The 25,606-nt window shown below is 51.4% G+C and overlaps 1 protein-coding gene across 1 annotated transcript in view; it reads right to left on the bottom strand.

Annotated features, from left to right (window-relative positions):
- LOC135507237 (transmembrane protein 192-like) overlaps window positions 1–25,606 on the bottom strand; it is a 44,844-nt gene that overhangs the window by 15,331 nt on the left and 3,907 nt on the right. The window contains exons 3-5 of the mRNA XM_064926833.1: window positions 24,028–24,286; window positions 23,465–23,593; window positions 1,170–1,263 (exon numbers count right to left, since the gene is read on the bottom strand). Coding sequence (XP_064782905.1) covers window positions 1,170–1,263; window positions 23,465–23,593; window positions 24,028–24,286 — 482 coding nt within the window. The remainder of the gene's footprint in view (window positions 1–1,169; window positions 1,264–23,464; window positions 23,594–24,027; window positions 24,287–25,606) is intronic.

The raw sequence follows: 25,606 nt of genomic DNA, 5'->3' as shown, positions 1-25,606 counted from the left end.
GGGTTAGGTGTGTATATATATATATATATATCTGAAGCCAGTCCAGGGTTAGGTGTGTATATATATATATATATATATATCTGAAGCCAGTCCAGGGTTAGGTGTGTATATATATATCTGAAGTCAGTCCAGGGTTAGGTGTGTATATATATATATATATCTGAAGTCAGTCCAGGGTTAGGTGTGTATATATATATATATATCTGAAGTCAGTCCAGGGTTAGGTGTGTATATATATATCTGAAGTCAGTCCAGGGTTAGGTGTGTATATATATATATATATCTGAAGTCAGTCAGGGTTAGGTGTGTATATATATATATATATACCTGAAGCCAGTCCAGGGTTAGGTGTGTATATATATATATATATATATCTGAAGCCAGTCCAGGGTTAGGTGTGTATATATATATATATATACCTGAAGCCAGTCCAGGGTTAGGTGTGTATATACCTGAAGCCAGTCCAGGGTTAGGTGTGTATATATATATATATATCTGAAGCCAGTCCAGGGTTAGGTGTGTATATATATATATATATATATATATATCTGAAGTCAGTCCAGGGTTAGGTGTGTATATATATATATATATACCTGAAGCCAGTCCAGGGTTAGGTGTGTATATATATATATATATCTGAAGCCAGTCCAGGGTTAGGTGTGTATATACCTGAAGCCAGTCCAGGGTTAGGTGTGTATATATATATATATATATATATATATATATATATCTGAAGTCAGTCCAGGGTTAGGTGTGTATATATATATATATATACCTGAAGCCAGTCCAGGGTTAGGTGTGTATATATATATATATATCTGAAGCCAGTCCAGGGTTAGGTGTGTATATATATATATATATATATATATATCTGAAGTCAGTCCAGGGTTAGGTGTGTATATATATATATATATACCTGAAGCCAGTCCAGGGTTAGGTGTGTATATATATATATATACCTGAAGTCAGTCCAGGGTTAGGTGTGGATATATATATATCTGAAGCCAGTCCAGGGTTAGGTGTGTATATATATATATCTGAAGCCAGTCCAGGGTTAGGTGTGTATATACCTGAAGCCAGTCCAGGGTTAGGTGTGTATATACCTGAAGCCAGTCCAGGGTTAGGTGTGTATATACCTGAAGCCAGTCCAGGGTTAGGTGTGTATATACCTGAAGCCAGTCTCAGTAGTGTTGTAGGAGTTAGATGGTTCCTCCTGACTGATATCTGGACCAGCTCTGTCTCTGTTGAATCTCACCACCCTGACTGGAGAGAGAAAGTGAACACACACACAACATTAACTTGTAACCAATCAGTCTTTCCCTACTCTCTCCCTCGCTTTCCCGAGCTCCCTCAGTCACCGTCCCCCTCAGCCACCGTCCCCCTCAGCCACCGTCCCCCTCAGCCACCGTCCCCCTCAGCCACCGTCCCCCTCAGCCACCGTCCCCCTCAGCCACAGTCCCCCTCAGCCACAGTCCCCCTCAGCCACAGTCCCCCTCAGTCACCGTCCCCCTCAGTCACCGTCCCCCTCAGCCACCGTCCCCCTCAGCCACCGTCCCCCTCAGCCACCGTCCCCCTCAGCCACAGTCCCCCTCAGCCACAGTCCCCTCAGTCACAGTCCCCTCAGTCACCGTCCCCCTCAGCCACAGTCCCCCTCAGTCACCGTCCCCCTCAGTCACCGTCCCCCTCAGCCACCGTCCCCCTCAGTCACAGTCCCCCTCAGTCACAGTCCCCCTCAGTCACAGTCCCCCTCAGTCACCGTCCCCCTCAGCCACGGTCCCCCTCAGCCACCGTCCCCCTCAGCCACCGTCCCCCTCAGCCACCGTCCCCCTCAGCCACCGTCCCCCTCAGCCACCGTCCCCCTCAGCCACCGTCCCCCTCAGCCACCGTCCCCCTCAGTCACCGTCCCCCTCAGCCACAGTCCCCCTCAGCCACAGTCCCCCTCAGCCACCGTCCCCCTCAGCCACCGTCCCCCTCAGCCACCGTCCCCCTCAGTCACCGTCCCCCTCAGCCACCGTCCCCCTCAGTCACAGTCCCCCTCAGCCACAGTCCCCCTCAGCCACCGTCCCCCTCAGTCACAGTCCCCCTCAGCCACCGTCCCCCTCAGCCACCGTCCCCCTCAGCCACCGTCCCCCTCAGCCACAGTCCCCCTCAGCCACCGTCCCCCTCAGCCACCGTCCCCCTCAGCCACAGTCCCCCTCAGCCACCGTCCCCCTCAGCCACCGTCCCCCTCAGCCACCGTCCCCCTCAGCCACCGTCCCCCTCAGCCACAGTCCCCCTCAGCCACCGTCCCCCTCAGCCACAGTCCCCCTCAGCCACCGTCCCCCTCAGCCACAGTCCCCCTCAGTCACCGTCCCCCTCAGCCACCGTCCCCCTCAGCCACAGTCCCCCTCAGCCACAGTCCCCCTCAGCCACCGTCCCCCAGTCACAGTCCCCCTCAGCCACAGTCCCCCTCAGCCACCGTCCCCCTCAGCCACCGTCCCCTCAGCCACAGTCCCCCTCAGTCACAGTCCCCCTCAGCCACAGTCCCCCTCAGCCACAGTCCCCCTCAGCCACAGTCCCCCTCAGCCACAGTCCCCCTCAGCCACAGTCCCCCTCAGTCACCGTCCCCCTCAGCCACCGTCCCCCTCAGCCACAGTCCCCCTCAGCCACAGTCCCCCTCAGCCACAGTCCCCCTCAGCCACAGTCCCCCTCAGCCACCGTCCCCCTCAGCCACAGTCCCCCTCAGCCACCGTCCCCCTCAGCCACCGTCCCCCTCAGCCACAGTCCCCCTCAGCCACAGTCCCCCTCAGTCTGTCTCCCACTCAAATTAAATTCAAGGGGCTTTATTGGAAAGGGAACCATATGTTAACTTTGCCAAATACAGTGAAATAGATAATAAACAGAAGTGACACAGTAAACATTACAAAAGTTCCAAAAGAATAGAGACATTTCAGATGTGATACTAAGGCTTTTTACAGTGTTGTAACGGTGTGCAAGTCTCTCTCTCTGGAATGTGAAGTATTTCTCAAGGTTGGTTCTGTGTGTGTGTGTTTAGGGTAAATATATATACACAGAGAGAGAGGGATAGAGAAAGAGAGCAAGAGAGAGATAGAGAGAGAGAGGGATAGAGATAGATAGATAGAGATGAAGAGAGAGAGAGAGAGAGAGAGAGAGGGATGAGATGAAGGGGTTGAGTGTAGTAGTTAGACAGTAGAGATGTGACACATTCCACACCTCCCTCTAAGAGACGACACACACCGTCTGTCTGCCGTTCCTCTGCTGTTCGTTCAGCGCGGGGTGCTGGGTCTTCACCGATCCACCTGCACCCCAAAACCACAGACCCCATCTGGGGCCCGGATCCAGAAGTGTAAATAATGTCCTGGGTCTGATCTGATTGGGTGTAATCTCAAACAATTGCTGCAGTAGAGACAAAGAAAGACATCAGATAATTTCTGCTGCTGCTTTTCACCAGAGCTTGTTGTTGTTGTTGGCCAATCAGAAGTCATCAAAGTGGCAATAGGCTCATACAGCCCCCGTGTGGTAAAAGTTAGGAGATATCTAATCAATGGAGGATGGAATTAAAATGAAAGATTTAAAAAGAAAAGGATGGGCTACAACCACCAAGAGCCAACAGCTAGGCTGCTACTTTATATTCTAAATTAAAAGGAGAAGTACGGGCTACAACCACCAAGAGCCAACGGCTAGGCTGCTACTTTATATTCTAAATTAAAAGGAGAAGGACGGGCGACAACCACCAAGAGCCAACGGCTAGGCTGCTACTTTATATTCTGAAATAAAAGGAGAAGGACAGGCTACAACCACCAAGAGCCAACAGCTAGGCTGCTACTTTATATTCTAAATTAAAAGGAGAAGGACGGGCGACAACCACCAAGAGCCAACAGCTAGGCTGCTACTTTATAATCTAAATTAAAAGGAGAAGGAGAAGGATGGGCTACAACCACCAAGAGCCAACAGCTAGGCTGCTACTTTATATTCTAAATTAAAAAGGAGAAGGACGGGCGACAACCACCAAGAGCCAACAGCTAGGCTGCTACTTTATAATCTAAATTAAAAGGAGAAGGAGAAGGATGGGCTACAACCACCAAGAGCCAACAGCTAGGCTGCTACTTTATATTCTAAATTAAAAGGAGAAGGACGGGCTACAACCACCAAGAGCCAACGGCTAGGCTGCTACTTTATATTCTAAATTAAAAGGAGAAGGAGAAGGATGGGCTACAACCACCAAGAGCCAACAGCTAGGCTGCTACTTTATATTCTAAATTAAAAGGAGAGGGACGGGCTACAACCACCAAGAGCCAACGGCTAGGCTGCTACTTTATATTCTAAATTAAAAGGAGAAGGAGAAGGATGGGCTACAACCACCAAGAGCCAACGGCTAGGCTGCTACTTTATATTCTAAATTAAAAGGAGAGGGACGGGCTACAACCACCAAGAGGCAACAGCTAGGCTGCTACTTTATATTCTAAATTAAAAGGAGAAGGAGAAGGATGGGCTACAACCACCAAGAGCCAACGGCTAGGCTGCTACTTTATATTCTAAATTAAAAGGAGAAGGAGAAGGATGGGCTACAACCACCAAGAGCCAACAGCTAGGCTGCTACTTTATATTCTGAATTAAAAGAAGAAGGATGGGCTACAACCACCAAGAGCCAACAGCTAGGCTGCTACTTTATATTCTAAATTAAAAGGAGAAGGAGAAGGATGGGCTACAACCACCAAGAGCCAACGGCTAGGCTGCTACTTTATATTCTAAATTAAAAGGAGAGGGACGGGCTACAACCACCAAGAGGCAACAGCTAGGCTGCTACTTTATATTCTGAAGGAGAAGGACGGGCTACAACCACCAAGAGCCAACAGCTAGGCTGCTACTTTATATTCTGAATTAAAAGGAGAAGGACGGGCTACAACCACCAAGAGCCAACAGCTAAGCTGCTACTTTATATTCTGAATGGAGTTGTTGTCGTTATCTGGAACTGTAGGATGAGAACTGTAACCCTAACCCTATCTGTAGGATGAGAACTGTAACCCTAACCCTATCTGTAGGATGAGAAAGCTCATTCACTGCAGCCCACAGTTAGCCTAGCTAGCTATCATTAGCTAGCTTGACTAGCTTCTTCCGGTCTGATACCGTCGAGACAGGTACTAGAATGACAGATTACTAGCCACTACAGATTACTAACCACTAGGCTAACCTGCCGCCCCGTCGAGACAGGTACTAGAACGACAGATTACTAGTCCAACGCTCTAACCACTCGGCTACCCTGCCGCCCCGTCGAGACAGGTACTAGAACGACAGATTACTAGTCCAACGCTCTAACCACTAGGCTACCCTGCCGCCCGTCGAGACAGGTACTAGAACGACAGATTACTAGTCCAACGCTCTAACCACTAGGCTACCCTGCCGCCCCGTCGAGACAGGTACTAGAACGACAGATTACTAGTCCAACGCTCTAACCACGAGGCTACCCTGCCGCCCCGTCGAGACAGGTACTAGAACGACAGATTACTAGTCCAACGCTCTAAGCACTAGGCTACCCTGCCGCCCCGTCGAGACAGGTACTAGAACGACAGATTACTAGTCCAACGCTCTAACCACTAGGCTACCCTGCCGCCCCGTCGAGACAGGTACTAAACTCAGTCTGGTGTAATGCTTGACCCTCTCAGTTCAGCCCATTAGGAATGGTAGGAGTCTCAGTCCATCCCATTAGGAATGGTAGGAGTCTCAGTCCATCCCATTAGGAATGGTAGGAGTCTCAGTCCATCCCATTAGGAATGGTAGGAGTCTCAGTCCATCCCATTAGGAATGGTAGGAGTCTCAGTCCATCCCATTAGGAATGGTAGGAGTCTCAGTCCATCCCATTAGGAATGGTAGGAGTCTCAGTCCATCCCATTAGGAATGGTAGGAGTCTCAGTCCAGCCCATTAGGAATGGTAGGAGTCTCAGTTCAGCCCATTAGGAATGGTAGGAGTCTCAGTCCATCCCATTAGGAATGGTAGGAGTCTCAGTCCACCCCATTAGGAATGGTAGGAGTCTCAGTCCAGCCCATTAGGAATGGTAGGAGTCTCAGTCCATCCCATTAGGAATGGTTGGAGTCTCAGTCCATCCCATTAGGAATGTTAGGACTCTCAGTCCATCCCATTAGGAATGGTAGGAGTCTCAGTCCATCCCATTAGGAATGGTAGGAGTCTCAGTCCATCCCATTAGGAATGGTAGGAGTCTCAGTCCATCCCATTAGGAATGGTAGGAGTCTCAGTCCATCCCATTAGGAATGGTAGGAGTCTCAGTCCATCCCATTAGGAATGGTAGGAGTCTCAGTCCAGCCCATTAGGAATGGTAGGAGTCTCAGTTCAGCCCATTAGGAATGGTAGGAGTCTCAGTTCAGCCCATTAGGAATGGTAGGAGTCTCAGTCCATCCCATTAGGAATGGTAGGAGTCTCAGTCCACCCCATTAGGAATGGTAGGAGTCTCAGTCCAGCCCATTAGGAATGGTAGGAGTCTCAGTCCATCCCATTAGGAATGGTTGGAGTCTCAGTCCATCCCATTAGGAATGTTAGGACTCTCAGTCCATCCCATTAGGAATGTTAGGAGTCTCAGTCCATCCCATTAGGAATGGAAGGAGTCTCAGTCCATCCCATTAGGAACGGTAGGAGTCTCAGTCCAGCCCATTAGGAACGGTAGGAGTCTCAGTCCAGCCCATTAGGAATGGTAGGAGTCTCAGTGGGTGTTACAACATGGTACAGTTAGAGATATCATGTTGTCTAGGTAACTACAGAACACAGCTGTTTTCGTTTACTTCCATTTATTAACCTCATTTACACATTAAGTCACCAGGACTAAACTCAGCAAAAAAAGAAACGCTCCTTTTTCAGGATCCGGTCTTTCAAAGGTAATTCGTTAAAAACCCAAATAACTTCACAGATTTTCATTGTAAAGGGTTTAAACACTGTTTCCCATGCTTGTTCAATGAACCATAAACAATTAATGAACATGCACCTGTGGAACGGTCGTTAAGCTTACAGACGGTAGACAATTAAGGTCACAGTTATGAAAACTTAGGACACTAAAGAGGACTTTCTACTGACTCTGAAAAACACCAAAAGAAAGATGCCCAGTGTCCCTGCTCATCTGTTTAAATGTGCCTTAGGCATGCTGCAAGGAGGCATGAGGACTGCAGATGTGGCCAGGGCAATACATTGCAATGTCTGTACTGTGAGACTGCTAAGACAGCGCTACAGGGAGACAGGACGGACAGCTGATCGTCCTCGCAGTGGCAGACCACGTGTAACAACACCTGCACAGTATCGGTACATCCGAACATCACACCTGCGGGACAGGTACAGGATGGCAACAACGACTGCCCGAGTTACACCAGGAAACGCACAATCCCTCCATCAGTGCTCAGACTGTCCGCAATAGGCTGAGAGAGGCTGGACTGAGGGCTTGTAGGCCCGTTGTAAGGCAGGACAACGAGTAGCGGTTTGGTCTCACCAGGGGTGATGGTCGGATTCACAAATATCGTCAAAGGAATGATGGTTACGCCGATGACTGTAGTCTGGAGTGGGATCGATTTGGAGGTGGAGGGTCCGTCATACAGGGGGTACCAGTTGGTTAAGGGCTTGTAAGCAAGCATTTCACTGTAAGGTCAACACCTGTTGTATTCGGGGCACGTGACAAACACGATTTGATTTAATAGTCTACTATAACATGAGTCAGCTTGGCTGGTTGCTGTCCCTCCCTCCCTTCCTCCCTCCCTCCCCCTCCTCCTATGACAGGTAATAGTATCCTATAACATGAGTCAGCTTGGCTGGTTGCTGTCTCTCCCTCCCTCCCTCTCTCCCTCCCTCCCCCTGCTCCTATGACAGGTAATAGTATCCTATAACATGAGTCAGCTTGGCTGGTTGCTGTCTCTCCCTCCCTCCCTCTCTCCCTCCCTCCCCCTGCTCCTATGACAGGTAATAGTATCCTATAACATGAGTCAGCTTGGCTGGTTGCTGTCTCTCCCTCCCTCCCCCTGCTCCTCCTATGACAGGTAATAGTATCCTATAACATGAGTCAGCTTGGCTGGTTGCTGTCTCTCCCTCCCTCCCTCCCTCCCTCCCCCTGCTCCTCCTATGACAGGTAATAGTATCCTATAACATGAGTCAGCTTGGCTGGTTGCTGTCTCTCCCTCCCTCCCTCCCTCCCCCTGCTCCTCCTATGACAGGTAATAGTCTACTACAACATGAGTCAGCTTGGCTGGTTGCTGTCTCTCCCTCCCTCCCTCCCTCCCTCCCTCCCCCTGCTCCTCCTATGACAGGTAATAGTATCCTATAACATGAGTCAGCTTGGCTGGTTGCTGTCTCTCCCTCCCTCCCTCCCTCCCTCCCCCTGCTCCTCCTATGACAGGTAATAGTATCCTATAACATGAGTCAGCTTGGCTGGTTGCTGTCTCTCCCTCCCTCCCTCCCTCCCTCCCTCCCCCTGCTCCTCCTATGACAGGTAATAGTATCCTATAACATGAGTCAGCTTGGCTGGTTGCTGTCTCTCCCTCCCTCCCTCCCTCCCTCCCCCTGCTCCTCCTATGACAGGTAATAGTATCCTATAACATGAGTCAGCTTGGCTGGTTGCTGTCTCTCCCTCCCTCCCTCCCTCCCTCCCCCTGCTCCTCCTATGACAGGTAATAGTATCCTATAACATGAGTCAGCTTGGCTGGTTGCTGTCTCTCCCTCCCTCCCTCTCTCCCTCCCTCCCTCCCTCCCTCCCTCCCCCTCCTCCTATGACAGGTAATAGTATCCTATAACATGAGTCAGCTTGGCTGGTTGCTGTCTCTCCCTCCCTCCCTCCCTCCCTCCCTCCCTCCCTCCCTCCCTCCCCCTGCTCCTCCTATGACAGGTAATAGTATCCTATAACATGAGTCAGCTTGGCTGGTTGCTGTCTCTCCCTCCCTCCCTCTCTCCCTCCCTCCCTCCCTCCCTCCCTCCCTCCCTCCCTCCCTCCCTCCCCCTCCTCCTATGACAGGTAATAGTATCCTATAACATGAGTCAGCTTGGCTGGTTGCTGTCTCTCCCTCCCTCCCTCCCTCCCTCCCTCCCCCTCCTCCTCCTATGACAGGTAATAGTATCCTATAACATGAGTCAGCTTGGCTGGTTGCTGTCTCTCCCTCCCTCCCTCCCTCCCTCCCTCCCTCCCTCCCTCCCTCCCTCCCTCCCTCCCCCTCCTCCTATGACAGGTAATAGTATCCTATAACATGAGTCAGCTTGGCTGGTTGCTGTCCCTCCCTCCCTCCCTCCCCCTCCTCCCCCTCCTCCTATGACAGGTAATAGTATCTTATAACATGAGTCAGCTTGGCTGGTTGCTGTCTCTCCCTCCTCCCTCCCTCCCTCCCTCCCTCCCCCTGCTCCTCCTATGACAGGTAATAGTATCCTATAACATGAGTCAGCTTGGCTGGTTGCTGTCTCTCCCTCCCTCCCTCCCTCCCTCCCCCTCCTCCTATGACAGGTAATAGTATCCTATAACATGAGTCAGCTTGGCTGGTTGCTGTCCCTCCCTCCCTCCCTCCCTCCCTCCCTCCCCCTATGACAGGTAATAGTATCCTATAACATGAGTCAGCTTGGCTGGTTGCTGTCTCTCCCTCCCTCCCTCCCTCCCTCCCTCCCTCCCTCCCCCCCCTCCTATGACAGGTAATAGTATCCTATAACATGAGTCAGCTTGGCTGGTTGCTGTCTCTCCCTCCCTCCCTCCCTCCCCTATGACAGGTAATAGTATCCTATAACATGAGTCAGCTTGGCTGGTTGCTGTCTCTCCCTCCCTCCCTCCCTCCCTCCCCCTCCTCCTCCTATGACAGGTAATAGTATCCTATAACATGAGTCAGCTTGGCTGGTTGCTGTCCCTCCCTCCCTCCCTCCCTCCCTCCCTCCCCCTATGACAGGTAATAGTATCCTATAACATGAGTCAGCTTGGCTGGTTGCTGTCCTCCCTCCCTCCCTCCCTCCCTCCCTCCCCCTATGACAGGTAATAGTATCCTATAACATGAGTCAGCTTGGCTGGTTGCTGTCCCTCCCTCCCTCCCTCCCTCCCTCCCCCTATGACAGGTAATAGTATCCTATAACATGAGTCAGCTTGGCTGGTTGCTGTCCCTCCCTCCCTCCCTCCCTCCCCCTATGACAGGTAATAGTCTACTATAACATGAGTCAGCTTGGCTGGTTGCTGTCTCTCCCTCCCTCCCTCCCTCCCTCCCTCCCTCCCTCCCCCTCCTCCTATGACAGGTAATAGTATCCTATAACATGAGTCAGCTTGGCTGGTTGCTGTCCCTCCCTCCCTCCCTCCCTCCCCCTATGACAGGTAATAGTCTACTATAACATGAGTCAGCTTGGCTGGTTGCTGTCTCTCCCTCCCTCCCTCCCTCCCTCCCTCCCTCCCTCCCTCCCCTCCTCCTCCTATGACAGGTAATAGTATCCTATAACATGAGTCAGCTTGGCTGGTTGCTGTCCCTCCCTTCCTCCCTCCCTCCCTCCCCCTCCTCCTCCTCCTATGACAGGTAATAGTATCCTATAACATGAGTCAGCTTGGCTGGTTGCTGTCTCTCCCTCCCTCCCTCCCTCCCTCCCCCTGCTCCTCCTATGACAGGTAATAGTATCCTATAACATGAGTCAGCTTGGCTGGTTGCTGTCTCTCCCTCCCTCCCTCCCTCCCTCCCTCCCCCTCCTCCTATGACAGGTAATAGTATCCTATAACATGAGTCAGCTTGGCTGGTTGCTGTCTCTCCCTCCCTCCCTCCCTCCCTCTCTCCCTCCCTCCCCCTGCTCCTATGACAGGTAATAGTATCCTATAACATGAGTCAGCTTGGCTGGTTGCTGTCTCTCCCTCCCTCCCTCCCTCCCTCCCTCCCTCCCTCCCCTCCTCCTCCTATGACAGGTAATAGTATCCTATAACATGAGTCAGCTTGGCTGGTTGCTGTCTCTCTCTCCCTCCCTCCCTCCCTCCCTCCCTCCCTCCCTCCCTCCCTCCCTCCCTCCCTCCCTCCCTCCCTCCCTCCCTCCCCCTACTCCTATGACAGGTGATAGTATCCTATAACATGAGTCAGCTTGGCTGGTTGCTGTCCCTCCCTCCCTCCCTCCCTCTCTCTCCCCCTGCTCCTATGACAGGTAATAGTATCCTATAACATGAGTCAGCTTGGCTGGTTGCTGTCCCTCCCTCCCTCCCTCCCTCCCTCTCTCCCTCCCCCTCCTCCTATGACAGGTAATAGTATCCTATAACATGAGTCAGCTTGGCTGGTCATGCGTCACCTGAGTGGGTTGATTCACTGATGTGGTCATCCTGTCTGGGTTGGCGCCCCCTTGGGTTGTGCCGTGGCGGAGATCTTTGCGGGCTATACTCAGCTTTGTCTCAGGATGGTAAGTTGGTGGTTGAAGATATCCCTCCAGTGGTGTGGGGGCTGTGCTTTGGCAAAGTGGGTGGGGTTATATCCTTCCTGTTTGGCCCAGTCCGGGGTGTCCTCGGATGGGGCCACAGTGTCTCCTGACCCCTCCTGTCTCAGCCTCCAGTATTTATGCTGCAGTAGTTTATGTGTCGGGGGCTGGGGTCAGTTTGTTATATCTGGAGTACTTCTCCTGTCCAATTCGGTGTCCTGTGTGAATCTAAGTGTGCGTTCTCTAATTCTCTCCTTCTCTCTCTCGGAGGACCTGAGCCCTAGGACCATGCCCCAGGACTACCTGACATGATGACTCCTTGCTGTCCCCAGTCCACCTGGCCGTGCTGCTGCTCCAGTTTCAACTGACCTGAGCCCTAGGACCATGCCCCAGGACTACTTGACATGATGACTCCTTGCTGTCCCCAGTCCACCTGGCCGTGCTGCTGCTCCAGTTTCAACTGTTCTGCCTTATTATTATTCGACCATGCTGGTCATTTATGAACATTTGAACATCTTGGCCATGTTCTGTTATAATCTCTACCCGGCACAGCCAGAAGAGGACTGGCCACCCCACATAGCCTGGTTCCTCTCTAGGTTTCTTCCTAGGTTTTGGCTTTTCTAGGGAGTTTTTCCTAGCCACCGTGGTTCTACACCTGCATTGCTTGCTGTTTGGGGTTTTAGGCTGGGTTTCTGTACAGCACTTTGAGATATCAGCTGATGTACGAAGGGCTATATAAATAAATTTGATTTGATTTGATTTGGTTGCTGTCTCTCCCTCCCTCCCTCCCTCCCTCCCTCTCTCCCTCCCTCCCTCCCTCCCCCTCCTCCTATGACAGGTAATAGTATCCTATAACATGAGTCAGCTTGGCTGGTTGCTGTCTCTCCCTCCCTCCCTCCCTCCCTCCCTCCCTCCCTCCCTCCCTCCCTCCCTCCCTCCCCTCCCCCTCCTCCTATGACAGGTAATAGTATCCTATAACATGAGTCAGCTTGGCTGGTTGCTGTCTCTCTCTCCCTCCCTCCCTCCCTCCCTCCTCCTATGACAGGTAATAGTATCCTATAACATGAGTCAGCTTGGCTGGTTGCTGTCTCTCTCTCCCTCCCTCCCTCCCTCCCTCCCTCCCTCCCTCCCTCCCTCCCCCTCCTCCTATGACAGGTAATAGTCTACTATAACATGAGTCAGCTTGGCTGGTTGCTGTCTCTCCCTCCCTCCCTCCCTCCCTCCCTCCCTCCCTCCCTCCCTCCCTCCCTCCCTCCCTCCCTCCCTCCCTCCCTCCCTCCTATGACAGGTAATAGTATCCTATAACATGAGTCAGCTTGGCTGGTTGCTGTCTCTCCCTCCCTCCCCTCCCTCCCTCCCTCCCCTCCTCCTATGACAGGTAATAGTATCCTATAACATGAGTCAGCTTGGCTGGTTGCTGTCTCTCCCTCCCTCCCTCCCTCCCTCCCTCCCTCCCTCCCTCCCTCCCTCCCTCCCCCTATGACAGGTAATAGTATCCTATAACATGAGTCAGCTTGGCTGGTTGCTGTCTCTCCCTCCCTCCCTCCCTCCCTCCCCCTCCTCCTATGACAGGTAATAGTATCCTATAACATGAGTCAGCTTGGCTGGTTGCTGTCTCTCCCTCCCTCCCTCCCTCCCTCCCTCCCCCTCCTCCTCCTATGACAGGTAATAGTATCCTATAACATGAGTCAGCTTGGCTGGTTGCTGTCCCTCCCTCCCTCCCTCCCTCCCTCCCTCCCTCCCTCCCTCCCTCCCTCCCCCTCCTCCTCCTATGAGAGGTAATAGTATCCTATAACATGAGTCAGCTTGGCTGGTTGCTGTCTCTCCCTCCCTCCCTCCCTCCCCCCTCCTCCTCCTATGACAGGTAATAGTATCCTATAACATGAGTCAGCTTGGCTGGTTGCTGTCTCTCCCTCCCTCCCTCCCTCCCTCCCTCCCTCCCTCCCTCCCTCCCTCCCCCTCCTCCTCCTATGACAGGTAATAGTATCCTATAACATGAGTCAGCTTGGTTGGTTGCAGTCCCCCTCCCTCATGCCTGCTCCTTGTTCCACTCGCTCACAGTATGGCCCCTCCCCCACCTGCTAGAGGCACCTCTCCCTCTCACGCTTTATCAATTCTGGTTATTAAAGAGGCTTAAAAAAGAGACTTCTCTGCTGCTTCCCATGCTAATGCTAACAGTGGTTTTACAGTGCAGGTCAATGGCATGATGCTAACCATGTTAACGCTAACAGTGGTTTTACAGTGCAGGTCAATGGCATGATGCTAGCCATGCACTAACGCTAACAGTGGTTTTACAGTGCAGGTCAATGGCATGATGCTAGCCATGCACTAACGCTAACAGTGGTTTTACAGTGCAGGTCAATGGCATGATGCTAACCATATTAATGCTAACAGTGGTTTTACAGTGCAGGTCAATGTCATGATGCTAGCCATGCTAAATGCTAACTGCCTTGAAGGGTGCTCTATAAGCAGCTGACCAAAGCGACCACCCCACTTGGTTTTATAGTCAGTGGTAGTCCTACCCTGCAGTGCTTCCAGTAGATCAGACAATAGAGGGAGGTCTATTCTGTTGACTCTTTGATGTCCTGGCAACATGCAAGTCTATAGAGAGGACTGTATTCATGTTATAATGAAGGGCATTTATACAGCACACATCAAACAAACATCCGACCAGCCTGCAGGGTTCTTCACACACACACACACACACACACACACACACACACACACACACACACACACACACACACACACACACACACACACACACACACACACACACACACACACACACACACACACTTTACTGGTCACTGGTGTGTGTTTGAGCTTAGTAGGTCTGAACCAGAGTATGTGAGCAGAGTTCAGAGGTCGGTAATCCTGCTTTTCGCTCACGGAGCCGCTCCGGTGCTCCACGTCCTTTCCAACTGCTCCTCGCTCACAGGAGAGCAGGCCCCCAGCAGAGGATACCCTCTCCTCACAGGAGAGCAGGCCCCCAGCAGAGGATACCCTCTCCTCACAGGAGAGCAGGCCCACAGCAGAGGATACCCTCTCCTCACAGGAGAGCAGGCCAGCAGCAGAGGATACCCTCTCCTCACAGGAGAGCAGGCCCCCAGCAGAGGATACCCTCTCCTCACAGGAGAGCAGGCCAGCAGCAGAGGATACCCTCTCCTCACGGGAGAGCAGGCCAGCAGCAGAGGATACCCTCTCCTCACAGGAGAGCAGGCCCCCAGCAGAGGATACCCTCTCCTCACAGGAGAGCAGGCCCGCAGCAGAGGATACCCTCTCCTCACAGGAGAGCAGGCCAGCAGCAGAGGATACCCTCTCCTCACAGGAGAGCAGGCCCCCAGCAGAGGATACCCTCTCCTCACAGGAGAGCAGGCCCCCAGCAGAGGATACCCTCTCCTCACGGGAGAGCAGGCCCCCAGCAGAGGATACCCTCTCCTCACGGGAGAGCAGGCCCCCAGCAGAGGATACCCTCTCCTCACAGGAGAGCAGGCCCGCAGCAGAGGATACCCTCTCCTCACAGGAGAGCAGGCCAGCAGCAGAGGATACCCTCTCCTCACAGGAGAGCAGGCCCCCAGCAGAGGATACCCTCTCCTCACAGGAGAGCAGGCCCCCAGCAGAGGATACCCTCTCCTCACAGGAGAGCAGGCCAGCAGCAGAGGATACCCTCTCCTCACAGGAGAGCAGGCCAGCAGCAGAGGATACCCTCTCCTCACAGGAGAGCAGGCCCGCAGCAGAGGATACCCTCTCCTCACAGGAGAGCAGGCCAGCAGCAGAGGATACCCTCTCCTCACAGGAGAGCAGGCCCCCAGCAGAGGATACCCTCTCCTCACAGGAGAGCAGGCCCCCAGCAGAGGATACCCTCTCCTCACAGGAGAGCAGGCCCCCAGCAGAGGATACCCTCTCCTCACAGGAGAGCAGGCCCCCAGCAGAGGATACCCTCTCCTCACAGGAGAGCAGGCCAGCAGCAGAGGATACCCTCTCCTCACAGGAGAGCAGGCCCCCAGCAGAGGATACCCTCTCCTCACAGGAGAGCAGGCCAGCAGCAGAGGATACCCTCTCCTCACAGGAGAGCAGGCCAGCAGCAGAGGATACCCTCTCCTCACAGGAGAGCAGGCCCCCAGCAGAGGATACCCTCTCCTCACAGGAGAGCAGGCCAGCAGCAGAGGATACCCTCTCCTCACAGGAGAGCAGGCCCCCAGCAGAGGATACCCTCTCCTCACAGGAGAGCAGGCCAGCAGCAGAGGATACCCTCTCCTCACAGGAGAGCAGGCCAGCAGCAGAGGATACCCTCTCCTCACAGGAGAGCAGGCCAGCCTCCTCTACACTCTAACCACGAGGCTACCTGCCTCCCCACTTTTATCTCTTATTCTTGTCCGTATTGTTGGTCAATTGGGGACTCGTAAGGAAGCATTTCACTATAAAGATGTATTCCACTGTAAGGTCTACACCGGTTGTATTCGGCGCATGTGACAAATAATTTGTATAGCCTCACACCACTAATCTGACCTGAGATCAGTGTGTGTAGCCTGTGGGCAGGATAAAGCCCATCTCAGTGTGGTCGAGCCTCACACCACTAATCTGACCTGAGATCAGTGTGTGTAGCTTGTGGGCAGGATAAAGCCCATCTCAGTGTGGTCGAGCCTCACACCACTAATCTGATCTGAGATCAGTGTGTGTAGCCTGTGGGCAGGATAAAGCCCATCTCAGTGTGAAAGAGTTCTCTCTTATCTACAGTAGCCCTCCCTCTCCCTCCCTCCCTCCCTCCCTCCCTCCCTCCCTCCTCCTCACTGTATACACCAATGTCGGTCTTCCCCATCTGCAGTGGAAGGTGTCAGAGCTAGAGGTGTTTGTCAGACCAGGAGACATCCCATCTGCAGTGGAAGGTGTCAGAGCTACAGAGGTGTTTGTCAGACCAGGAGACATCCCATCTGCAGTGGAAGGTGTCAGAGCTACAGAGGTGTTTGTCAGACCAGGAGACATCCCATCTGCAGTGGAAGGTGTCAGAGCTACAGAGGTGTTTGTCAGACCAGGAGACATCCCATCTGCAGTGGAAGGTGTCAGAGCTAGAGGTGTTTGTCAGACCAGGGGACATCCCATCTGCACTGGAAGGTGTCAGAGCTACAGAGGTGTTTGTCAGACCAGGGGACATCCCATCTGCAGTGGAAGGTGTCAGAGCTACAGAGGTGTTTGTCAGACCAGGGGACATCCCATCTGCAGTGGAAGGTGTCAGAGCTACAGAGGTGTTTGTCAGACCAGGGGACATCCCATCTGCACTGGAAGGTGTCAGAGCTACAGAGGTGTTTGTCAGACCAGGGGACATCCCATCTGCAGTGGAAGGTGTCAGAGCTACAGAGGTGTTTGTCAGACCAGGGGACATCCCATCTGCAGTGGAAGGTGTCAGAGCTAGAGGTGTTTGTCAGACCAGGGGACATCCCATCTGCAGTGGAAGGTGTCAGAGCTACAGAGGTGTTTGTCAGACCAGGAGACATCCCATCTGCAGTGGAAGGTGTCAGAGCTACAGAGGTGTTTGTCAGACCAGGGGACATCCCATCTGCAGTGGAAGGTGTCAGAGCTACAGAGGTGTTTGTCAGACCAGGGGACATCCCATCTGCAGTGGAAGGTGTCAGAGCTAGAGGTGTTTGTCAGACCAGGAGACATCCCGAAAAGCCCGTATTCTCACTAACATTCTAAATCAAAAGAGCTAAAAGATCCATAGTATGGCCATCTTAAAACAATTCCACACGTTAGCTCAGTAACCTGGCCAGATTGGACCATCTTAAAACAATTCCACATGTTAGCTCAGTAACCTGGCCAGATTGGACCATCTTAAAACAATTCCACAAGTTAGCTCAGTAACCTGGTCAGATTGGACCATCTTAAAACAATTCCACATGTTAGCTCAGTAACCTGGCCAGATTGGACGATATGTTAACAATTCCACATGTTAGCTCAGTAACCTGGCCAGATTGGACGATATGTTAACAATTCCACATGTTAGCTCAGTAACATGGCCAGATTGGACGATATGTTAACAATTCCACATGTTAGCTCAGTAACATGGCCAGATTGGACGATATGTTAACAATTCCACATGTTAGCTCAGTAACATGGCCAGATTGTGATTTACAGAACTGAGGCAAATGGTCCATTCTGCGATAGGCCTGCGAGGCTCCGTCAGCCGACAGGTCAACTGCAGCTGTGTTTTTGATCATGTGCCAGCGGCAGCAGCCAATCCTCTCTCAATGTTTAAGAGTGAAGAGACAGGTAGCCCTGCGGTTGTTGAGCGTTCGGCCATTAACCGAAAGGTCGCTGGTTCGAATCCCAGAGACGACTAGGTGAAACATCTGTCAATGTGCCCTTGAGCAATGCACTTAACCCTAATCTCTCCTGTAAATCACATCTCCTAAATGACTCAAATTATTTCAGATGTCACGTAAACAAGATGAGGGAAACATTCTTCTTGCAAGGCATATAAATCTTTAAATCAAACTATTATATTAATCTACCTATTCAAAATAATCATATCATTGTGCGCATACTCGGTGTCAGCCGTGTTCCTATTGGTCAGTCAGTCACCAGAATCGGCTCGCAACACGACATAAAAAGGCTCCAGATTTCTGACACTGAGAACTTAATCAGAGCCTACGACCACACGTAGTGGTACTGAACCAGCAGAGACGTAGTGGTACTGAACCAGCCGAGACGTAGTGGTACTGAACCAGCCGAGACGTAGTGGTACTGAACCAGCCGAGACGTAGTGGCACTGAACCAGCCGAGACGTAGTGGCACTGAACCAGCCGAGACGTAGTGGTACTGAACCAGCCGAGACGTAGTGGTACTGAACCAGCCGAGACGTAGTGGCACTGAACCAGCCGAGACGTAGTGGCACTGAACCAGCCGAGACGTAGTGGCACTGAACCAGCCGAGACGTAGTGGCACTGAACCAGCCGAGACGTAGTGGCACTGAACCAGCCGAGACGTAGTGGTACTGAACCAGCCGAGACGTAGTGGTACTGAACCAGCCGAGACGTAGTGGTACTGAACCAGCCGAGACGTAGTGGTACTGAACCAGCCGAGGCGTAGTGGTACTGAACCAGCCGAGACGTAGTGGTACTGAACCAGCCGAGACGTAGTGGTACTGAACCAGCCGAGACGTAGTGGTACTGAACCAGCCGAGACGTAGTGGTACTGAACCAGCCGAGACGTAGTGGTACTGAACCAGCCGAGACGTAGTGGTACTGAACCAGCCGAGACGTAGTGGCACTGAACCAGCCGAGACGTAGTGGCACTGAACCAGCCGAGACGTAGTGGCACTGAACCAGCCGAGACGTAGTGGCACTGAACCAGCCGAGACGTAGTGGTACTGAACCAGCCGAGACGTAGTGGTACTGAACCAGCCGAGACGTAGTGGCACTGAACCAGCCGAGACGTAGTGGCACTGAACCAGCCAAGACGTAGTGGTACTGAACCAGCCAAGACGTAGTGGTACTGAACCAGCCAAGACGTAGTGGTACTGAACCAGCCAAGACGTAGTGGTACTGAACCAGCCAAGACGTAGTGGTACTGAACCAGCCAAGACGTAGTGGTACTGAACCAGCAGACCTAGACCCTGTCTCACTGAACCAGCCAAGACATCCGGCAATCGTTTACCACCTAAGAATTTGTCAACAACGAGGACATTTTGTCTGAGACGGAAATTGTATAGTCTGCAAAGGTCTTAAGGCGTTGTAGAGCCGCGATCTACCAACTAAGGCGTTGTAGAGCCACGATCTACCAACTAAGGCGTTGTAGAGCCACGATCTACCAACTAAGGCGTTGTAGAGCCACGATCTACCAACTAAGGCGCTGTAGAGCCGCAATCTACCAACTAAGGCGTTGTAGAGCCGCAATCTACCAACTAAGGCGTTGTAGAGCCGCGATCTACCAACTAAGGCGTTGTAGAGCCGCGATCTACCAACTAAGGCGTTGTAGAGCCGCGATCTACCAACTAAGGCGTTGTAGAGCCGCGATCTACCAACTAAGGCGTTGTAGAGCCGCGATCTACCAACTAAGGCGTTGTAGAGCCGCGATCTACCAACTAAGGCGTTGTAGAGCCACAATCTACCAACTAAGGCGTTGTAGAGCCACAATCTACCAACTAAGGCGTTGTAGAGCCACAATCTACCAACTAAGGCGTTGTAGAGCCACAATCTACCAACTAAGGCGTTGTAGAGCCACAATCTACCAACTAAGGCGTTGTAGAGCCACAATCTACCAACTAAGGCGTTGTAGAGCCACAATCTACCAACTAAGGCGTTGTAGAGCCACAATCTACCAACTAAGGCGTTGTAGAGCCACAATCTACCAACTAAGGCGTTGTAGAGCCACAATCTACCAACTAAGGCGTTGTAGAGCCACAATCTACCAACTAAGGCGTTGTAGAGCCACAATCTACCAACTAAGGCGTTGTAGAGCCACAATCTACCAACTAAGGCGTTGTAGAGCCACAATCTACCAACTAAGGCGTTGTAGAGCCACAATCTACCAACTAAGGCGTTGTAGAGCCACAATCTACCAACTAAGGCGTTGTAGAGCCACAATCTACCAACTAAGGCGTTGTAGAGCCACAATCTACCAACTAAGGCGTTGTAGAGCCACGATCTACCAACTAAGGTGTTGTAGAGCCGCGATCTACCAAAGAAAGAGAGAGTTGAAAAGTAAATGTCAAATTGGCTTTTTACCAAATTACCTAACAAACCACGTATTCACCCGACACATCCTAAATGACAAACAAACCAAAGAAAAGGCATAGTCTTCAAGCTTTTGACTCAACTTGGCACGAGGGTCTGCTGTACAAATTGATGGAGAGCGGTGTTGGGGGAAAAACATACGACATTATAAAATCCATGTACACAAACAACAAGTGTGCGGTTCAAATTGTCAAGAAACATACACATTTCTTTCCACAGGGCTGTGGGGCGAGACAGGGATGCAGCTTCAGCCCCACCCTTTTCAACATATATATTAACGAACTGGCACTAGAACAGTCTGCAGCACCCGGCCTCACCCTACTAGAATCCGAAGTCAAATGTCTGCTGTTTGCTGATGATCTGGTGCTTCTGTCACCAACCAAGGAGGGCCTACAGCAGCACCTAGATATTCTGCACAGATTCTGTCAGACCTGGGCCCTGACAGTAAATCTCAGCAAGACAAAAATAATGGTGTTCTAAAAAAGGTCCAGTCGCCATGACCACGAATACAAATTCCACCTAGACACTGTTGCCCTAGAGCACACAAACAACTATACATACCTCAGCCTAAACATCAGCGCCACAGGTAACTTCCACAAAGCTGTGAGCGATCTGAGAGACAAGGCAAGAAGGGCCTTCTATGCCATCAAAAGGAACATAAAAGTTGACATACGCATTAGGATCTGGCTAAAAATACTTGAATCAGTCATAGAGCCCATTGCCCTTTATGGTTGTGAGGTCTGGGGTTCGCTCATCAACCAAGAATTCACAAAATGGGACAACACCATATTGAGACTCTGCATGCAGAATTCTGCAAAAAATATCCTCTGTGTACAACGTAGAACACCAAATAATGCAGAGCAGAATTAGGCCGATACCCGCAAATGATCAAAATCCAGAAAAGAGACGTTAAATTCTACAACCACTTAAAAGGAAGCGATTCCCAAACCTTCCACAACAAACCCCAAAGCAAGCTGGTCCTGGGGCTCTGTTCTCAAACACAAACACACCCTACAGAGAGATGAACCTGGAGAAGAGTCCCCTAAGCAAGCTGGTCCTGGGGCTCTGTTCTCAAACACAAACACACCCTACAGAGCCCCAGGACAGCAATGCAATTAGACCCAATAAAATCATGAGAAAACAAAAAGATAATTACTTGACACATTGGAAAGATTTAACAAAAAAACAGAGCAAACTAGAATGCCATTTGTCCCCAAACAGAGAGTACACAGTGGCAGAATACCTGACCACTGTGACTGAACCAAAACTAAAGAAAGCTTTGACTATGTACAGACTCAGTGAGCATAGCCTTGCTATTGAGAAAGGCCGCCGTAGGCAGACCTGGCTCTCAAGAGAAGAAAGGCTATGTGCTCACTGCCCACAAAATGAGGTGGAAACTGAGTTGCACTTCCTAACCTCCTGCCCAATGTATGACCATATTAGAGACACATATTTCCACAAGAAAAGGTCAACCAGTGAAGAACAGACACCATTGTAAATACAACCCATATTTATGTATATTTATTTTCCTTTTGTACTTTAACTATTTGCATATCATTACAACACTGTATATATATATATATAATATGACATTTAAAATGTCTTTATGCTTTGGAACTTTGAGTGTGATGTTTAATGTTAATTTCATTTTTGTTTATAGTCTATTTCACTTGCTTTGGCGATGTTCACATATGTTTCCCGTATCAATAAAGACCTTACATTGAATTGAAATGAGAGAGAGAGGGCTGAATAGGGATCGTTATTCTATTGTCTGAATAGAGCAGGACAGGTACCCCTCTCTGACATTAGACAGGCTGGGGGAGGGGGGAGGGGGGAGGGGGAGGGGGTACCTGTGATGTAGATCACTCTATAGACAGGCTGGGGGGGAGGGGAGGGGTACCTGTGATGTAGATCACTCTATAGACAGGCTGGGGGAGGGGGAGAGGGGTACCTGTGATGTAGATCACTCTATAGACAGGCTGGGGGAGGGGAGAGGGGGGGGGGGTACCTGTGATGTAGATCACTCTATAGACAGGCTGGGGGAGGGGGGGAGGGGGAGGGGGTACCTGTGATGTAGATCACTCTATAGACAGGCTGGGGGAGGGGGAGAGGGGGAGGGGGGGGGGGTACCTGTGATGTAGATCACTCTATAGACAGGCTGGGGGAGGGGGAGGGGGGGGGGGTACCTGTGATGTAGATCACTCTATAGACAGGCTGGGGGAGGGGGAGAGGGGGAGGGGGTACCTGTGATGTAGATCACTCTATAGACAGGCTGGGGGAGGGGGAGAGGGGGAGGGGGTACCTGTGATGTAGATCACTCTATAGACAGGCTGGGGGAGGGGGAGAGGGGGAGGGGGTACCTGTGATGTAGATCACTCTATAGACAGGCTGGGGGGGAGGGGGGGGGGGGTACCTGTGATGTAGATCACTCTATAGACAGGCTGGGGGAGGGGGAGAGGGGGAGGGGGTACCTGTGATGTAGATCACTCTATAGACAGGCTGGGGGAGGGGGAGGGGGGAGGGGGTACCTGTGATGTAGATCACTCTATAGACAGGCTGGGGGAGGGGAGGGGGAGGGGGGGTACCTGTGATGTAGATCACTCTATAGACAGGCTGGGGGAGGGGGAGAGGGGGGGAGGGGGTACCTGTGATGTAGATCACTCTATAGACAGGCTGGGGGAGGGGGAGGGGGTACCTGTGATGTAGATCACTCTATAGACAGGCTGGGGGAGGGGGAGGGGGTACCTGTGATGTAGATCACTCTATAGACAGGCTGGGGGAGGGGGAGAGGGGGAGGGGGTACCTGTGATGTAGATCACTCTATAGACAGGCTGGGGGAGGGGGGGGGGAGGGGGGTACCTGTGATGTAGATCACTCTATAGACAGGCTGGGGGAGGGGAGAGGGGGAGGGGGTACCTGTGATGTAGATCACTCTATAGACAGGCTGGGGGAGGGGGAGAGGGGGAGGGGGTACCTGTGATGTAGATCACTCTATAGACAGGCTGGGGGAGGGGGAGGGGGGTACCTGTGATGTAGATCACTCTATAGACAGGCTGGGGGAGGGGGAGGGGGAGGGGGTACCTGTGATGTAGATCACTCTATAGACAGGCTGGGGGAGGGGGAGGGGAGAGGGGTACCTGTGATGTAGATCACTCTATAGACAGGCTGGGGGAGGGGAGGGGTACCTGTGATGTAGATCACTCTATAGACAGGCTGGGGGAGGGGGAGAGGGGTACCTGTGATGTAGATCACTCTATAGACAGGCTGGGGGAGGGGGAGAGGGGTACCTGTGATGTAGATCACTCTATAGACAGTCTGGGGGAGGGGGAGAGGGAGGGGGTACCTGTGTAGATGATCAGACAAGGCAGAGAGACCAGGAGCTCCAGTCCCAGAATCCCGAGCAGCAGATAAACAGGAAGATGACCTGCCTCTGGCAGATCAGCTGACATGACCACCAACACCGCCGTGTTCCCTACACACACACACACACACACACACACACACACACACACACACACACACACACACACACACACACACACACACACACACACACACACACACACACACACACACACACACACACACACACACGAGTCCAAGTGTAAAAGGTAAGCTTAATGTGTGTCTCCTCTGTGTGGTAGGAGGTGGACCCGCTGTAAAACATTCAACTGTAGGAGAACTAACCAACAACTACACAGAGACGAGTACCAGGATGTGAACCTGCAGGATTTATGGATTTATCATTGAACCTTTATTTAACAAGTCAGTTAAGAACTGATTCTTATTGACAACGACGGCCAAACCCGGACGACGATGGGCCAATTATGCACCGCCGGATGTGATACAGCCTGGATTCGAACCAAGGACTGTCGTGATGCCTATTGCACTGAGATGCAGGTGTACCTGCAGAGTGGATGAGGAAGGGCAGGTGTTTCAGGGTGCGGTTGTCTCTGTAGAAACGGAGGTATCCTCTGCCCCTCACTCGGCTGTGGTGATGCTGAACACACACACCAAACAACAACACACACAGCCACACAAACACCTTCCCAATCACCACCACACTCTGCCCCCGAACATGACCCAACACACGGACACACTCCTCCCGGCCAACCTCCAACACACACACTACGGCAACACACACACTCAGAGACACATACACCACCTGGGGACACAGAGAGAACCTGTCAGACAAAACATGGACGAGTTGATTATTTATTCCCCTTTATTTAATAATAGTAGATTGATTGAATGTGTGGACAGGTGTCTTTTATACAGGTAACGAGTTCAAACAGGTGCAGTTAATACAGGTAATGAGTGGAGAACAGGGGAGCTTCTTAAAGAAAAACGAACAGGTCTGTGAGAGCCGGAATTCTTACTGGTTGGTAGGTGATCATATATTTATGTCATGCAATAAAATGCAAATTAATTACTTAAAAATCATACAATGTGATTTTCTGGATTTTTGTTTTAGATTCCGTCTCTCACAGTTGAAGTGTACCTATGATAAACATTACAGACCTCTACATGCTTTGTAAGTAGAACAACCTGCAAAATTGGCAGTGTATCAAACACTTGTTCTCCCCACGGTACGATGTGAGCAAATGAGGTGAGATAAGGGAGGTAAAGGCAAAAAAAAGGCCATGGTGGCAAAGTAAATACAATATAGCAAGTAAAACACTGGAATGGTAGATTTGCAGTGGAAGAATGTGCAAAGTAGAGAGAGAAATAATGGGGTGCAAAGGAGCAAAAATAAATACAGTAGGGAAAGAGGTAGTTGTTTGGGCTAAATTATAGGCGGGCTATGTACAGGTGCAGTAATCTGTGAGCTGCTCTGACAGCTGGCGCACTACAACAGGGATGTGTGTGTGTGTTTACACTACAACAGGGGTGTGTGTGTGTGTTTACACTACAACAGGGGTGTGTGTGTGTGTTTACACTACAACAGGGATGTGTGTGTGTGTTTACACTACAACAGGGATGTGTGTGTGTGTTTACACTACAACAGGGATGTGTGTGTGTGTTTACACTACAACAGGGGTGTGTGTGTGTGTTTACACTACAACAGGGGTGTGTGTGTGTGTTTACACTACAACAGGGGGTGTGTGTGTGTGTTTACACTACAACAGGGGTGTGTGTGTGTGTGTGTGTTTACACTACAACAGGGGTGTGTGTGTGTGTGTGTGTGTGTTTACACTACAACAGGGGTGTGTGTGTGTGTGTGTTTACACTACAACAGGGGTGTGTGTGTGTGTGTGTTTACACTACAACAGGGGTGTGTGTGTGTGTGTGTTTACACTACAACAGGGGTGTGTGTGTGTTTACACTACAACAGGGGTGTGTGTGTGTGTTTACACTACAACAGGGGTGTGTGTGTGTGTTTACACTACAACAGGGGTGTGTGTGTGTGTTTACACTACAACAGGGATGTGTGTGTGTGTTTACACTACAACAGGGATGTGTGTGTGTGTTTCCACTACAACAG

Source organism: Oncorhynchus masou, chromosome 20, assembly GCF_036934945.1.
Source record: "Oncorhynchus masou masou isolate Uvic2021 chromosome 20, UVic_Omas_1.1, whole genome shotgun sequence".
Lineage (NCBI taxonomy): Eukaryota > Metazoa > Chordata > Actinopteri > Salmoniformes > Salmonidae > Oncorhynchus > Oncorhynchus masou.
The sequence above is the reverse complement of the archived record's forward strand: the minus strand, read 5'-3'. Positions and strand labels throughout refer to the sequence as shown.